The sequence below is a fragment of the Phyllostomus hastatus genome, unplaced genomic scaffold (assembly GCF_019186645.2).
Source record: "Phyllostomus hastatus isolate PE091 unplaced genomic scaffold, TTU_PhHast_1.1 phas_contig_17, whole genome shotgun sequence".
Taxonomy (NCBI): Eukaryota; Metazoa; Chordata; class Mammalia; order Chiroptera; family Phyllostomidae; genus Phyllostomus; species Phyllostomus hastatus.
This window is the reverse complement of record NW_025333664.1, coordinates 36,400,515-36,418,244: the sequence shown is the minus strand read 5'-3', so window position 1 is coordinate 36,418,244 and position 17,730 is coordinate 36,400,515. Positions and strand designations below refer to the sequence as shown.

The 17,730-nt window shown below is 38.2% G+C and overlaps 1 protein-coding gene across 5 annotated transcripts in view; it reads left to right on the top strand.

The window, feature by feature from the left end:
- The window catches only part of KIF16B (kinesin family member 16B), a 330,800-nt gene that overhangs the window by 50,516 nt on the left and 262,554 nt on the right, over positions 1–17,730 (top strand). For all 5 annotated transcript variants that reach the window (XM_045833301.1, XM_045833299.1, XM_045833297.1 and 2 more), the window contains exons 4-10: positions 3,918–4,034; positions 5,980–6,077; positions 6,794–6,903; positions 11,374–11,516; positions 12,953–13,121; positions 13,299–13,430; positions 15,733–15,908. In XM_045833301.1, the coding sequence (XP_045689257.1) occupies positions 3,918–4,034; positions 5,980–6,077; positions 6,794–6,903; positions 11,374–11,516; positions 12,953–13,121; positions 13,299–13,430; positions 15,733–15,908 (945 nt within the window). The remainder of the gene's footprint in view (positions 1–3,917; positions 4,035–5,979; positions 6,078–6,793; positions 6,904–11,373; positions 11,517–12,952; positions 13,122–13,298; positions 13,431–15,732; positions 15,909–17,730) is intronic.

The following is a 17,730-nucleotide window of genomic DNA, read 5'->3' as shown; positions in this document are numbered from 1 at the left end:
TCTTCATAAGAGTTAGTGGGAGGAGGGGATCTTTCCAGGTAGGGTAGGGACCTTGTAGTTGATGTTGAGGGTATATGAAGAGGACACATGCTATGAGGCCTTTAGATGCACAGGCTTTTTGGTCAGAAGGTCCTGAGTTCAAATCCCAACCCCACCACTCACTGTGTATGCCCAGTGACCTAATTTCAGCTCCTGAAAAATGGATCTAGCAGCACTACTCACCCTGTAGCATTTTTTTATGAGGATGAGTACATGAACACAGTGTGAGCTGCAATTATAGTTGAGAGTTAAATCATCTGAATTTGAAAATAAGATCAGAACATTTCAGCTCCTAAAAACTGAAATAGATAAAAATTAACTCAGAATGAATGAGACTGGTCATTTGTGGAAAGGACTCAATTAAAATGACAGTTTGTAACTCTCTAACTGACAAGGTTGAGGGAAAACAGAGTCCAAACAAGGTGGTGGGGAAATGGTGCCTGAAGAAAGTGGAAGTCCAGTTGGCTGTGTCTTTATCTTGGCCTTGGGTGACAGGCTGTGCTGTTAGCAGGGGTGGTTTCTGTAGGGCTGAGATTGAGGTGGCCAGTGTTTATCAGCCCTTTCTAGGGAGTAGGCGTTCTGGCCAGAGGGCCCTAGGTCACTGCAGGGGAGATGATGGGTCTGCAAACCTGGCATCACTTCCAGAGACTTATGCATACCTGAGGGATTGGTGAGGCTCCCACCTTGCACTTTGATGACCCTGCAAAGCAGTGCCTTACTCTTTCTCTGACTGAGAGTCTGATCACACTCCCTCCCTTTGATGTGCCTTGTTTTTTTATCATATATATTTTATTGATTATGCTATTACAGTTGTCCCATTTTGTCCGTGGGTCGTACATATAAGTTCTTTGGCTTCTCCATTTCCCATAGTATTGTTAACCTCCCCCTGTCTATTTTGTGCCTACCATTTATGCTTCTTATTCCCTGTACTTTTTCTCCTATTCCCACCCCTGTTCCCTCCCCACTGATAACCTTCCATGTGATCTCTGTTTCTATAAATCTGTTCCTGTTCTACTTGTTTGCTTAGTTTGGTTTTGTTTTGTTTTTTTTTAGGTTCAGTTGTTGATAGTTTGTTATCATTTTGCTGCTTGTATTTTTAAGTATTTTTTATTGATTATGCTATTACAGTTTTCCCGATTTTTCCCCCTTTATCCCCTCTCCACCCTGACTCCCAACCCTCCAGCATTTACTCCCCTCCCGAGTTCATGTCCATGGGTTGTAGATATAAGTTGAGTCCTCTGTTTCCTATGCCATTTTTTATCTTTTCCTGTCTATTTTATGCCTCCTAATCATGCTTCTTCTTCCCTGTACCTTTTTCCCCCATCCCTCCTTTCCTCCTCCCCACTGACCTCCTTCTCTGTGATGTCCATTTCTCGGATTCTGTTCCTGTTCTGGTTGTTTGCTTAGTTGTTGTTTTTGTTATTTTTCTTTTCTTTTAGGTTCATTTGTTAATAGGTGTGAGTTTGTTGTCATTTTATTGTTCGTATTTTTGATTTTCTTTTTCTTAGGTAAGTCCCTTTAACATTTCATGTAATAAGGGCTTTAACTTGATCTTATCTGGGAAGCACTTTATTTGCCCTTCCATTCTAAATGAAAGCTTTGCTGGATAGAGTAATCTTGGATGTAGGTCCTTAGCTTTCATGATTTCAAATACTTCTTTCCAGCCCCTTCTTGCCTGTAAGGTTCCTTTTTATAAATCAGCTGACAGTCTGATGAGAACTCCTTTGTAGGTAATTGTCTCTTTTTCTCTTGCTGCTTTTAGGATTCTCTCTTTATATTTAATCTTGGGTAACTTAATGATGATGTGCCTTGGTGTGTTCCTCTTTGGGTCCAAATTCTTTGGGACTTTCTGAGCTTCCTAGACTTCCTGGAAGTCTATTTCCTTTGCCAGATTGGGGAAGTTCTCCTTCATTATTTGTTCAAATAAATTTTCAATTTCTTGCTCTTCCTTTTCTCCTTTTGGCACCCTTATGATTCAGATGTTGGAATGTTTAAAGTTTCCCCTGAGGTTCCTAAGCCTTTCCTCATTGTTTTGAATTCTTGTTTCTTCATTTTGTTCGGTTGAATGTTTATTTCTTCCTTCTGGTCTGCACCGTTGATTTAAGTCCTGGTTTCCTTCCTGTCACTGTTGATTTCCCTGTATATTTTCCTTTACTTCTCTTTGCATAGCCTTCACTTTTTCCTCTATTTTTTGACCATTTCTGTGAGCATCCTGATTACCAGTGTTTTGAACTGTGTATCTGACAGGTTGGCTATCTCTTCGTTGCTTAGTTGTATTTTTTCTGGAGCTTTGATCTGTTATTTCATTTGGGCCATATTTTTTTGTCTCTGCCTGCCTGTTGTAGTAAGGGGTGAAGCCTTATGTATTTGCCAGGGTGGGGCAACCATGAAGCTGTGTTGTGGCACTGTGTGTGGAGGAGGGGCCCAAGAGGGAACAATCCCTCTTGCTTAGCTCTATGCCAGCTTTCAGTCACTTCCTCTGCTACCCACAAGCAAATTTGGCCTGTCTGGTGCTGATTCCTGGGTGGATGGTTTTGTGTACATTGTAGGACCCTGTGGGTCTCTCCAGCGAACTCTCCTGTGAGGCTGGGAGTTTCTCCCACTGCCACCTCAACCCCCACAGGTGTTTTCAATTGGTGGTTTGAGGCTTTATTTCCCCCCACTGGGACCCTGGGTTGAGCGGTTTGTCTTACTCCCCAGTGGTTCTTCCTGGTTTATCTGCACACAAATGTGGGACCGCCTGCTTCACCAGTCTCTACCTCACCAGCCAGCTGCCACCTCACAATTAGTCCTTTCCGCCCTGGTTGCTGTCTCTGCCCCTCCTACCAATCTATTTGAATGTTTCTTCTTTAACTCCTTGGTTGTTGGACTTCCATACAGTTCAGTTTTCTGTCAGTTCTGGTTGTTTTTTGTTTTTAAATTGGTCGTCGTCCTTTTTTTGGTTGTTCAAGGAGGCAAAGCATATCTACCTATGCCTCCATCTTGGCTGGAAGTCCTGATGTGCCTTATAAAGGAGGAGGATATTTTTTGTGCCCTTAGAATGCTAGTCAGAGAGTGCAGGGGCGACATGAAGGCTTGTGGGGATTTGGAAAGCTTTTTTTGGTCCCCTTCCCAGATGGCTGTATTGAGGATGACCATGAATCTTGATTTGCTTCATTTATATCAATTGTCTGGGCGAACTACTTGTCCTTCACCTCAGAGTATCCCATTGCAGTTATGTGGCGCAGCAGACATGGGCACAGGCCCTGCAGAGCTTGGCTGCACATGCTCTCCGCCTTGGGCAAATATCCAAGTAGGAAAAGGCATCTGTTCTCTGACTGGGGAGTCCAGCCATGCTGCTGCATCCACTTCAGGCACTTATTTTGGTGAATAGCTGGACCATAAAGATGATGGCATTGGTTTGGCATGGTTTGGGCAATAACTTCTGGCTGCTATGACTTTGGGGTTTTGAATATTTAGTTTCTGGAACCTCTGATAGAATGAATAACTTTATAAGTTTATTTCTAAAATGGTATATCATTATGCTTTAAAATCATCTTTGCTTCTATGTATGATTGCCACTTTGCATTGTTTACATTTTTATATTTAAGGAATTTTTTGTTAATGTTAAGTAGAAAGAAGGATAAAGGTTCCTTTTTGCTTGTTTAAAAAGTTTCCTTTTTATAAACCTGGGAATACACACACACACACACACACACACACACACACACACACACACACATAAAAATCACATATACTTTGTTGTTAATGGTTCTGCAGTGATTTATTAATGTAGTGTAATCCTTATGAGATAAAAGCATTCGAGATATTGTCAATACTGAAGGGACTTTTATTTAAATCTGTGGTAATTGTATCTTTTTTTTCTTTTTGGCTTTCAGGTTTTCAAAACCCTTGGGACAGATGTTGTGAAGTCTGCATTTGAAGGTTATAACGCTTGTGTCTTTGCATATGGACAGACTGGATCGGGAAAGTCATACACTATGATGGGAAATTCTGTATGTTGTTTACACACTGTGGGAAGAAAATTTTCCTTATCTCTCTTTAAACTGATAAAATTGTCTCTGTTATCTACTTTTCTTGTACCAACTTGCTTTTCATGATCTGATCATTCTTTCGCAGTAAGATAAAACTCAGTAATAAGTTGGACTAAATTTCATTTGAGAGATTTTAAGTTAGAAACAGTTTTAAGTTTATAAGCCTGAATAATGGATGCAAGTCTCAGTTCATTTTCTATTTTTAAAGGCTCTATAATCTTATCCAGAATGTATGCTGGGCACTCAAGTAATTTATTCTTCTTTTCTGCCAGCATAGCAGTTTGAATAAAATTACTGAACTCTCTTCAATTTAAAATTATTCAAAACATTTTTCCCCAAGAAAAATGTAAAAATATTCTAACTCTTTGGTAGAAATGTACTACAGAAATTCAACAAATACATAAAAAGGGTTAGAATTATACAGTTTGTATAGCATGTATATGGCTGTAAACATAGGACATAGAGTTTAGTAGTTATGCTATATAAATTAAGGGACCTTTAAGTTATATGTGCCCCCAAATATGAGGAGCAAAAACTAGGCATTTTTGCCATAACTTTATCTCATCTGTATTTTCTTCAGGTCTAGATAGTGCTGTGTGTTTTACTTTTTTTTATGTTGTGGGGAAACCTGTTCACTGATTCTCATACCCATGGTATGTTCTGGATGGAAACAGTAGCAGCAGATTGCAAGCTTCCTGCTGGCGAACACAGTGGTGCCTTCAGTGCTAAGGGTTCAGTGGCACATGTGCAGTAAAGGAGGCTCCATTACTCCAGATGGAAGCATTTCAGTACACGTGTTCTAGCCTCTAACTCCAGGCCTTTCCTTGATATGATTAGTAGAAAGATGCTGTACGGGAGAGTCCTCAGTGCTGAAAAGTGGGGAAGAATAAATAGGAAAGAGCAAACAGATGCATTTCCTTTTATCATTACATTTCTCTTCTTACTCTCCTACTGTGCCTCTTAGGGGGAAAAACAACAACCTTTTCTGAAAGTTAAATTACCCTAGAGCTATTTTTCCTAAGTTACATGTGTGTAAAGCACTCTTAAATTGTAGCTGTTTTCTCTGACCTTACAGTTGAGTACTGTTTGTGAATTCTTTAAAAAATTTTTTTTTGAAGAACAAAATGCATGGTGAAAGGCTTACTTTTTCTTGATAAGAATTTGTACATATTTAATGGTATAAAGAAAAAGTCTGTTAAAGCTGTGATGGTATTTGTTTTAAATTTGGAGTGTGGGATTGAGTGAACATGAAGACAGACTTTAGAAGAAAACATTGAGGCTTGGAGGTTTCACTTTCCTAACATTTTGCCTCGTGTCGTTCTTCTGTTCATCAGCTTGTTAATGCTGACTGAAACATGAAAATTATTGATTGTGCCCATATTGTATAAGTAATATAATATATAAAGCAATTCTTGTCTAGGAAGGCCAGTGTAGCAATTAGTGCCTCAAAAGAGGGATATCTTACCTGTTTAATGTGGTCTTATCACCTAAGTTTTAAGACAATTAGCTATTTTTGGGATTTACTAAGGTTTCCTTGGTGTTTCTTTTCTGTCCAAGTGTACGTTTCACCTTCTCCGGTCACTTGACTTGATCAGATTTTTAACATTTATTCTATAGCTGTAGATGGTCTTGTTTGAAAGTTAGAGAATAAGTTTTCTTATGTTTTCAAGCCATGGTTTAACTGATTAGCAGCTGATAACCATATATTACCATAATTTCAGTGTGTAGAAATTAGAAAGCTCAATCATCTTATTTGAGAGAGTAGGAAGCAGTGGTAAATGATGTGTGTTGGGTGCTGGGTGGTAGGCTTGGGATTGGCCTGCAGACCCCTCCACCAAACTACCTATTCAATCACCAGTTGCTTTTGGTTTGTGACAGCTGTTGCCATTCCTCTTTCCCACTGCAGGGTGATTCTGGTTTAATACCTCGGATATGTGAAGGGCTCTTTAGTCGGATAAATGAAACCACCAGATGGGATGAAGCATCTTTTCGAACTGAAGTCAGGTAGGGGCCCATGACTGGAGCGAGTGTGAGCTTGGCTGGAGCTTGCTTTTAGGTGCCAGAAGTGCATAAAGCCTTTGGGTTCCTGAAGGGAACCTTCCTGAACTATGGTATTTGGGCATAAAAGCTTTAAAAACATTTGTTTTCAGTGACTTTCTTGGGTACAATTTGAATTAGGATTTGGGATTAGGCTAGTGAAAATAACCTAGGTTGGTCAGAAACACTAATTTCAGATGTTTTCCTGAAATGGAGTGAGCATTTGACTTTTAAGTGCATACCCAGTTCACTTACCTTTTACCTGAATACGGTTTGTGTTTTTCTTTATATTGGTGGCATCATTATAAATCTGATTTTTAAATAAATCTGGCTAGTTGAGGTGTTCTTTCCTCCTTGAAATTAAATGTTTCTGGGAGCTCATTTCTTCAGGGGTTTTGAGGACAGATAAAAAAATTAAGAGTTCTTATGACTGCTTTACCTCTTAGTAGCTGTATGGCCTTGCACAAATTATTTAAACCACCCTAATCCTCCATTGCCTAACCTATAAAATGGGGATAATTGTAGCACTTACCTTTGGGTTATTGTCAGTATTAAATGAAATATTCCATGTAGAGTGCTTAGCAAAGTACTTGATGTATAGTTACCAACTATAAATGCATGTTGCTGTTATTTTTAATATCTAAAATAATTTCTTTGATTTCAATTCTATTTAAAATTTTTAGCTACTTAGAAATTTATAATGAACGTGTGAGAGATCTACTTAGGCGGAAGTCATCCAAAACCTTCAATTTAAGAGTCCGTGAGCATCCAAAAGAAGGACCGTATGTTGAGGGTAAGAGTGAATATTTTGAAGCCCTATTCATATTTGGAATTCGTGCAAAAATAATAGTTTCAAGGGAAAAAAGGATAACAGTGAGACTTTAGTTTTTTTATTTTTGACAGTTTATTATTTTAAAAATGATGTATGTTGCTACAGAATGTTTTTTAAAAATATATTTTACTGATTATGCTACTTCAGTTGTCCCAATTTTTCCCCTTTGCTCCCTCCACCCAGTAGCCCCCATTCCCCCCAGCAGTTTCTGCTTAGTTCATGTCAATAAGTTGTGCATGTAAGTTATTTGGCTACTTCAGTTCCTATACTGTTCTTATCATCCCCCTGTCTATTGTATACCTACCAATTTGTAGTTCTTAATCCCTGTACCTTTTTCCTCCTTCTTCCCCTCCCAATGGATAGTCATCCAAATGATCTCCCTATCTGTGATTGTGTTTCAGTTCTGCTTGTTTGTTTAGTTTTTTTAGATTCAGTTGTTGATAGTTGTGAATTCATTACCATGTTAATGTTCATGGTTTTGATTTTCTTTTTCTTAAATAAGTCCCTTTAACATTTCATATAATAAGGGCTTGGTGAGTGATGAACTCCTTTAGCTTTGCCTTGTCTGGGAAGCACTTTATCTGCCCTTCCATTCTAAACTATAGCTTTGCTGGATAGAGTAATTTACATTGTAGGTTTCTTGCTTTTCATCACTTTGAATACTGCTTTCAAGTCCCTTTTTGCCTGAAAAGTTTCTTTTGAGAAATTAGCTGACAGTCGTATAAGAACTCCTTTGTAGGTAAGGCTCTGCTTTTCTCCTCCTGCTTAAGATTCTGTCTTTATCTTTGACCTTTAGCATTTTAATTATGATGTGTCTTGGTGTGGTCCTCTTTGTGTCCCTCTTGTTTGGGACTGTGCTTCCTGGTCTTGCATGCCTGTATCTTTCACCAAATAGAGAAGTTTTCTTTCATTTTTTTTAAAACATTTCCAATTTCTTGCTCTTCTTCTTTTCCTTCTGGCACTCTTTTGATTAGCATGTTGGTACATTTGAAGTTTTCCCAGAGGTTCCATAGCCTATCCTTATGTTTTTGGAATCTTTTTTCTTCTTGCTGTTCTGATTCAATGTCTTTTTCTTCCTTATGTTCAAAATCATTGATTTGATTCTTGGCTTCATCCACTGCACTGTTGGTTCCCTGTAAATTTTTCTTTATTTCACTTAGTGTATGTAACCTTAATTTCTGCCTGAGTCTTTTTTATGATATTGAAGTACCCAATGAGTTCCTTGAGCATCCTAATAACCAATGTTTTGAAATCTGCATCTGATAGATTGCTTATCTCCATTTTGTTTAGTTCTTTTTCTGGAGTTTTGTTCTGTTCTTTGATTTGGGCCATTTTCTTTGTCTCCTCATTTTGGCAGACTCCCTGTGTTTGTTTCTATGTATTAGGTAGAGCTGCTGTCTTAGTGGAATGGCCTATTATAGAAAAGTGTGCTGGTAAGTTGGATGGGGTGGAGCCTTAGGTAATCACCAGTGTGGGGCAACCAGTGTGAATCATGTTGATGGAGTCTCAGATATGGTGTCAGTGCTCTGTGGCTCTGTGTGGAGGAGGGCTCAGAAAGGGAACAATGCTGCTGCGTGGCTTCTAGAGTTTTGTCTGGGAGGAAGCTGTCCCCTGGCACTCACTCTGATGCCAGACACTTCAGTTTCTCCCTGTATGCCATTGGTGCCCTTCTAGCTGTTGCCCCAGTGCAAGAGCCCAGAGGGAGTGATTCTACAGAAGTCCTAAGTTCGTTGTGGGCCCTTTAAGAGGAGATACCAGAGAATCCTGCAGTTTCTTCTGCTGTCCCACACCTGTAATGGTTTTTATAGCCAGAAGTAATAAGGACTTCTGTTTCTGGCACTGGAACCCTGGGCTGGGTGGTCTGTTGTGGGGCTGTGATCCCTCATTCCCAAGGTATTCCTCCCAATTTTTACCTACCACATGTGGGCGTGGGATCACCCATACAGTGTCTCTGCGTCTCTGTCCTTTCTGCCTGTCTAGATGAATGGAACTTCTTTAATTCCTTGGTTGTTGGACTTCCATACAGCTTGATTTTCTGATGATTCTGGGTGATAGTTGTTTTGTAGTTTAGTTGTAATTTTTGCAGAGGTTATGCGAGGAGGTGATTTATGTTTACCTCTTCAGTATTTATTTAATGAATTCATACTTCACTGTGCATTCACTCATTTTCTGGGGCTTGCCTATAGATTTCCTCTGACTTTAAGAACTCTCTGGTAATTTGTTTTCCAATATTCTCAGGCAAGATAAGCAACCTTATAACCTATCCTTTTAAATGGCATTGCATTTTAGCTGTATATTTTTACTCATACTAATGGTAACATATGACCATAAGGAGATTCTAAGTTGTCTTGCCTTTCGAGAAGGTCATTTGCAGAGTAGCCTGTGCTGTGGTTCTTAGGATTTGTGTTACAATCAGTTGTGTGGAATCACAAGTATAGATGAATGATGGGAAGGCCTGTGCTAATTATTTTAAAAAGAGACTGGATTTAAGGTTCTTTTTATAAAAAAAACTATCCTCACTTATTTTGAATAAGGCAGCCAAGTAATGGCTGGCTTGCAGGAATCATATACATGGATGTGCTTTTGTGTGATTGTCTTTTGCGTGTGTCTCTTTGGAGGCAAGACTGAGAGTTGGTCATGGGTTGAAGGATGTTCCTGTTATGGTTATTCTTTTTACCCGCAGATATCAGGTGCACCATTCTGCATTTTATTAAATTGCCAATTGAACTTTGGCCTTTTATGCCCAAAGTAAGGTGTGTGATTATGTATTTCTTTCGTGGAGTTTGTAACAGCTATTATCGTTAATAGATTTAGCCTAACTGTGCTTTCATGTTTTCCCTTTAATTGTCTTATCAGATGTTAAACATATTATAACTCTGGTTTATGAAGAGACAGAATAGTCAAACTGGGTAAAACATCCAGAATCTAATGCAGGTACACATGGGGATTTAGTTTCTAATAAATTTTCTGTTCAAACATTGGGGGAACATGAGTTATTAAGTTACTTATTTCCAGAAGTTTGGAGAAGGGAAGGCTTTAAGAAATTTTACTTAAAATCCAGAAACCATGAAATAAATGTGTTAAATTTGAAGTGGTAAAAAAAGACTTTACACTTGGCAGAAATACCATAAGCAAAGTAAAAAGACAACTTATAAAGTGGGGGAGATATTTTCAATTCAAGTTTCAGACAAAGAACTAATTTTATCACTGTATATAAAGAGCTCCTATAAATCAATAAGGACAGGTCCAACAACTGAGTAGAAAAATGAACAAAGGATGTCAATAGACTGTTCATAGAAATAGAAATATGGGTGATTTTTAAGTGGAGGAAAGAACATTAAGCCTCATTCATAGAGAAAAGTAAAATAAAAATTCTTTAAGATTACATTTGTTACCTATCTCTGGCATATGTGAGTAAGCCTGACAGGACAGTGTTAGGAGATAGGCAGTCTCATATATTGCTACTGCTGGGTCTTCTTAATTGCCCTCTATGGAGAACAATTTTTGCATTATCTCTCAAAATTTCAAATATGCTTTGATCAGGCTATTCCACCTCTTAAGAATTTATTCTGCATAAATATTTACACACATTTGAAAAGACCTATGTACAATATTATTTATAATAGTGTTACTTATAATTGGAAACAAAATATATACAACCTCTATAATCTCAATAGGCAACTATTTAAATTGGTTATGGCATATTCAGACAGTTGAATGCTCTGCAGCTATAAAAATGAATGAGGAATCACCTTAACTGGTACAGAATATTCTTAAATCATTATTACATAGAAAAAAGCAGGATGTAAAACTGAGTTTTTGGTATGCTGCCATTTGTGTGAAAGGGGAAAAGATTTTTTAACATATGTAATTTTTTGTATGTGTGCAGGTTCTTTGTAGAAGGGCACGGAGGAAGTGGTGACATTGGGTTGCCTGACAGAGGGGTTGGGGGGCGTAGGTGGTAGGGGAGGAGGAGGGGGACACTTTTTACGTGTTTTGTAGTATTTGACTTTGGAACTATGTGAATGTTCCCAAGAAAATGAATAAAAACGTTTTAAAGAGGATTTAAAAAATGCTTTTGCATGTTGCCTGAAGTCAGTGTTTACATTTCCTTCTGTGTGCTATGACTAAAGCTAATGAGGCTGATGAGAATGGCTAGCATTTATCCCCACGTTAGGCATGCGTTATTTAGATGAGATGACGGAGGAGGCGTGGTGGGCTATGGAGGAGGCATGACGGGCTATGTGTCTCGGTAAGCAGCAGAGCTGGGATCTGACCCCAGGAGGCCCAGCTCTCAGTGACTTATTAACTACCCTGCTATAGGAACATATACAATCTTTGTCCAGTCGTGTATTATTTCATAGAGGTAAGTTTCTTATTCCATTTACTATATATTAGGAAGATTTCCTCACCCCTTCTTTTTTTTTCCAGACTTGTCCAAACATTTAGTACAGAATTACAGTGATGTAGAAGAACTTATGGATGCAGGAAACATCAACCGTACCACTGCAGCGACTGGGATGAACGACGTCAGTAGTAGGTCTCATGCCATCTTCACCATCAAGTTCACTCAGGTAGGGGCAGATTTGGGGAATGGCTGGCTCTGTCCCTGAGGTCTTTACTCTCTGATTAGCACCAGCTGAGGACCCATCATTGCTGAACCAGGAGTAGCAGCAGGCAAAGGTGACTGACTGTCATTTTCTTGTTAATGAGAGTTGAACATGTGCTCTGTGCTGAGTTTCTCTGCGGTTACAATCACAGTGATTTGAAATGCCCTGATGTGTACTCTTAAGAAATGTTTAGCAGGCTTCTGCCGTGTTCAGGACATGAAAAATCTTGCTTTGTGCTTAATTAAGCAAAAGTTTTCATTGTTGCAAGCTCTGTGGGAGAAAGGGATTGTAAGTCAGAACAGCTGGAGGCCAAGGTAAGTGATTGGTTGCGGTGTATTATCACTCCATGGAGCTCACTCCACAGTGTTGATTATGATTATTGGAATGATATTAAAGGACAATGAACATTTTTAAGTACTAATACAAGAATAATTCTAATCAAGGGGTGGAGGACATTTTACATGTCTGGAAATTATTGAAGGTAAATATTTTAATACCTAGGCTAGTAGGACAGATGATTGCAAAAATGTAGGGTCCTTTCATGGCTTAATAATATGTTAGGAGTTTGGGGATGTCCTGGCTTATATTAACCACTGAACACATCACATAGAAAAAGGTTACATTTTCTTAATAAGGGGATCAGAGAGCAAAAAAACAAAAAATGAAAAAATTCTCTAAGGTCAATTGACAAATTCTCCCTATCTTTACCTTTTGTGAGACCTTTGCTTTTGATTCACTCTGTTGGTTTTTCTCCTTTCTAGTTAATGTGAGTAGGATATAGCCATTCCTAATTTCTAAGGGGCTTACATTTCTGTCAAAATATAGTAATTTCTTTTTAGTATTTTGGTTCAAACTGTAAAATGTAGGTAAAAATCTTTGAGAAAGAATTTTTGGTAGAATTTAGAATCAAGGAATACAGCATTTAAGATTATTACTTTTTTATAATTTGTGAAACATGTTTTAATATCAAATAATGGTCAAATGATCTTTTAATTGTCTACATTTATCATTTTTGGGGGAGCCATTGTGCTTGGAATGCTGAAGATTCTAGATGAAGACAAAACTAATTACTTGTTTCCTTATATTTTTGTTTGTTGAGTGCCCCTCAGTGCCTAGGTTTCTGTTCTGCTACAGCCAGACTCAGTGAGCCTTTGTTGAGAAACACTGAATGATTTGAATAATGAAATAGTTCTTCATAAAATTTAAGAACCACATATGTATTCAGTTTAATTTTAGGAATTTTTATAATCAGCGAGAAGGCCAATGAAACAACCAAATTAAAAAAAAAAATCCCATGCTGAGAGATCATAATGAGGAGTGCAAAATAATTAGAATTTATATCATAAACAATATCAGAGCTGTGTATAGCTCTTCAATTTTCCTTTTATGTTTTGCTATAGGCAAAATTTGATTCTGAAATGCCATGTGAAACCGTGAGTAAGATCCACTTAGTCGATCTTGCTGGAAGTGAGCGTGCCGATGCCACTGGTGCCACCGGGGTTAGACTAAAGGAAGGGGGCAATATTAACAAATCCCTCGTGACTCTGGGAAATGTCATTTCTGCCTTAGGTAGGTTTATATTTGTCTCCTGTCTCCTCTTATTCTTTGGTCCTGTGGTCCTTTGTGGTCTATAATAGCACAAAGCAGTTATGTTTGTGTTATAGACTGAGGTTATATCCTCGAGGTTTTCTGAAGTCAAATTAGAGGAAAAGAACTTTAATAATTGTCTTTTTTTCTTCTCTGCAGCTGATTTATCTCAGGATGCAGCGAACCCTTTTGTAAAGAAGAAGCAAGTTTTTGTGCCTTACAGGGATTCTGTTTTGACTTGGTTGTTGAAAGATAGCCTTGGAGGAAACTCTAAAACTATCATGATTGCCAGTAAGAATTTTAAGTTCTTTTCTTCAACATGTGTTTCATGTGAATTAATTGCAAACATTTAAGTTTAAAGAGTCTTATTAGGAAATAGCATCTTTTTAAAAAAGGTTTTATTTATTTGTGTTTAAAGAGAGGGGAAGGAAGGGAGAAACAGAGGGAAAGAAACATCAGTGTTCAAGAGATATATTGATTGGTTGTCTCTCAAACACCCCCAACAGGGTTCCTGGCCTGCAACCCAGGCATGTACCCTGACTGGTTTGCAGGCCGGTGCTCAGTCCACTGAGCCACACCAGCCAGAGCAGGAAATAGGATCTTTTTATGTTAAAAAAATAACATGTTTTTTATCATGAAGAAAACCACTGACTATTCTAGTCCACAGTATCATATTACCCTTTTTTCCTCTTAACTAGGTCTATAAATTTGCCATGTTCATGGTTATACAAGCTGGGATTCATGCAGAATGTATAATTCTGCTTAAAGTGTGAGGTAGACACTTTTAACTCCACTGATTCATAGGATAAAAATCATTGTAGGAACATAAAGTAAAAATAACCCAACTCTTTATTTTATTATAAAACAATGAATGTGGAATTTAATATTAAGAATTGAGAGGGAAAAGACCCAATAAATATAACAAATAGTAACAGTAATATACTTCTATGTCTTCACTAATTAACTGAAAGAAGGAGAATAGAGAAAAATGTACAAAGAGAAGATAAGTATTTGAGGAGAAATCAAAAACTGTTTCCCTCCTAACTCCACTTTTCTTCCCCCACTCTCCTTTTCCCTTCCCCTGTCTCCATACCCCGTATTAACTCGGCGAGGGGTCTATCCTGGGCTGTGTACCACATATGCAATTGGGGAGCCACTTAAGTAAGTCCTAAAGTTTGTGGTGATGGTGGAGACGTAATGAACCACAGCTTTATGAGGAAAACAATTAACTGGTATACTGACTCTTCTCAAAATTTTCATGCTCTGGATTTTTCCAGAACTTTTAAAAAATTTTAATTTCTATTTAATATTGAGAAGTATAAATATAGTAGTCCCTCGTAATCCATAGTTTTGCTCTCTGCGTTTTCAGTTACTTGTGGTCAACTTTGGTCTGAATATATTAAGTGAAAAGCTCCAGAAATAAATAATTCTTAAGTTTTAAATTGCACACTGTTCTGAGTAGTGGGATGAAATCTAACACCATCCCACTCAGTCTCCCCCAAAATGTGAATCATGCCTTCGTCCAGCAGCTCCACACTGCACATGCTTCCTGCCTGCTAGTCACTTAGTAGCCACCTGGTTTACCAGATCAACTGTCCTGATATCACAGTGCTTGTGTCCAAGTAACCCTTATTTTACTTAATGATGGCCCAAAATGCAAGTGTATAGAGGCTGGTAATTTGGGCATACCAGGTAGACTTCATAAAGTACTTCTTTTAAGTGAAAAGGTGAAAGTTCTCAACAAGAAAAATAAATTGTATGCTGAGGTTGCTAATATCTAATCTCATAAGAATGGATATTCCTTGTGTTCATGAAATTATGAAGAAGGAAAAAAGAAATCCATGCTACTTTTGCTTTTGCACTCAAATTACAAAAGTTACGGCCCATGTGTGTGATAAGTACGTAGTTAAGATGGAAAAAGAATTACAGTTGTGGCTGGAAGACACAAACAGAAAATGTGTTTCAATGGATGGGAACGTGTCACACCAGAAAGCACTGAGCCTATATACAGACTTCAGCAAACTGTCCCCTTAAACGAGTGACACCAGCTATTTACTTCAAGTAAGGGATGGTTACACAGGTTCAGGAACAGGTTTGAACTAAAATCTATAACAATGACTGAAGAGCCTGTGTCTGCCTATGATGAAGCTGCTGCCATGTCTCCAACAGAGTTGAAGGAATTGATTGGGGTTTGAAACTCTCACTGCTTTCAGGCATCTGCTGTGGGGCTTGAACATCCCCGCCCCCCCCCCCAACCCATGGATGAGGGGGACTACTGTAGTCTTGAATTCCTTTTCCTCCTGTATTTTAACAGGGAAGGCTCTCTAAACTACAGTGAGTATCTCATATCTTATTTTAGAGTTGTTTAGATGGCTGCATCTACACTTAAGATGGGCAAAATGGCATTTAATTTAGTATAGTGAGCACCTTTACTATAACTTTTAGATAATTTTTAACATTCCTTACTGTGGCGATGAATATTTAGTCTGTCCAATGACCTGGGGTTGATCTGACTTTTAAATTGCAAACCAACTTTGTGTTAAATGAAACACGGAGTGTTGGATAAATTATTTTTTGAATTCATTCTTCACAGCCATTTCACCTGCTGATGTCAATTATGGAGAAACCCTAAGTACTCTTCGCTATGCAAATAGAGCCAAAAATATCATCAACAAGCCTACCATTAATGAGGACGCCAACGTGAAACTCATCCGTGAGCTTCGAGCTGAAATAGCCAGACTGAAAACGCTGCTTGCTCAAGGGAATCAGGTTGGGTTTTTCTGAGGTTTATGGATACTTTCTTTGAGTAGTAATGGCATCTATTTCTAGACCTTAATGAGACAATTATCTCACTTATTGTATTGATTTGAGTCAATAAGTGCTAAGTAAAGCTTGAATGAGTTGGCTGGTCTCTTCTACATCACCCTCTTATTGGCCTGTACATTTATTATGTGCTCCATGTGTAAGATTTTATCCACTAAATTTGAAATGATTAACTATCTAATAGTTATCAATTATGGATGGAGATTTAGCATGCAATAGGATTAGCAGCATAATCTCCATTAGCAGAAGGAAATTTAGATGGTTGGAGTTATATTTAAAATTTTATTTGTGCATGTTATGATTTGAAAATGTGTTTTAACAGCAGGAAAGACTACTTTGAATACCTTTCTGAGCTTTTAATTTTATTTGTATTTTTAAAAATATTTTATTTATTTATTTTTAAAGAGGGGAAAGGAGGGAGAGAGGGAGACATCAATGTGTGGTTGCCTCTCACGTGCCCCCTAATGGGGATCTGGTCAGCAATCCAGGCATGTGCCCTGACTGGGAAACCAGTGACCATTTTGTTTGCAGGCTGGCACTCCATCCATTGATCCACACCTGCTGGGGCTGAGCTTTTATTTTGTGTCGCCTACTACAGAGGTAGTGGTTATGGTAATAGAATGACATGTGTGACATACTTGTGGTCTGTTTGAGATGATATTCCTGGGGCCTTGGTTGATTGTTGAAACACCCTCACTTCAGTTAGGATTCTAGTGAAGAAGCCTGGTCCTTTGTGTTTTTCACAGTAAACTTCCTTATCACCTGCTTCACATACATACAGAGTTACATTCTTGATGAATAGTGCAAGGTAGCTTCTTATAGGCTTAGATACTCTTGTAATGAAAGGTCACTCTTAGAAGAAAATCAAAGATAGCTTTTGAAAGTGTTTGAGTTAGATCATAGTTAGAAACAAACACAGATACATTTCTTTCCATTTTCTTAACCTATGAATAGATATCTTAATTGTATCATTAAAAAATCAGTTTTCTTTGAATGCAAAGTGCTCTGTCTCTCTGGAGTTGCTTTCTGTTTAGGAATATATGGCCCATGAAGCCCTTGACATCCCATGAGTGGTTCAACCTAGGAAAGTATTGACAGGAAAATCTCACTGAGTGTCCTGTGTCTTGAAATACAATTGACAGTTCTTTCTCATAAGATGGTGGACAGTAGTTGCATAGGAATTGCTCATTGCACTTAAGAATATGTCCACATCCACTTTACTTAAAAAAAATTTTTATCCTCATCTGAGGACATGCTTGTTGATTTTAGAGAGAGAAGAGAGGAGGGAGGGAGGGAGAAAGGGAGAATGACAAGATGTGGCGGGGAGAGAGAGAGAAAGAGACAGACATTGATCAATTGCCTTCTGTATGTGTCCCAAGTGAGGACTGAACCTGTAGCTTAGGTATGTGCCTTGACCAGGGATGGAACCCACAACCTTTTGATGTATGGGATGATGCTCCAACCAACTAAGCCACCTGGCCAGGGCTCCATTTTACTTTTTGATGTGGAGCTTTACTGTGTGTGAAAGGAAGTTGTCAGAATGAATACTTTAGCTCTGTGTGATGCTATCAGGCTTATGTAACTTATGACATGAAATCCAATAGTCATTTTTATTGATACACTTTGCTATTGAAATCTGTCTTTCAGTGTTTTTTAAAACATTATTAATCTGAAGTAAATATGTATGCATGATTTTATGGCATCACCCAAATTGCTATATGTGAAGGAAAGTATTTGGAAAATTCTTCTCCATCTTCTTTATTTAATG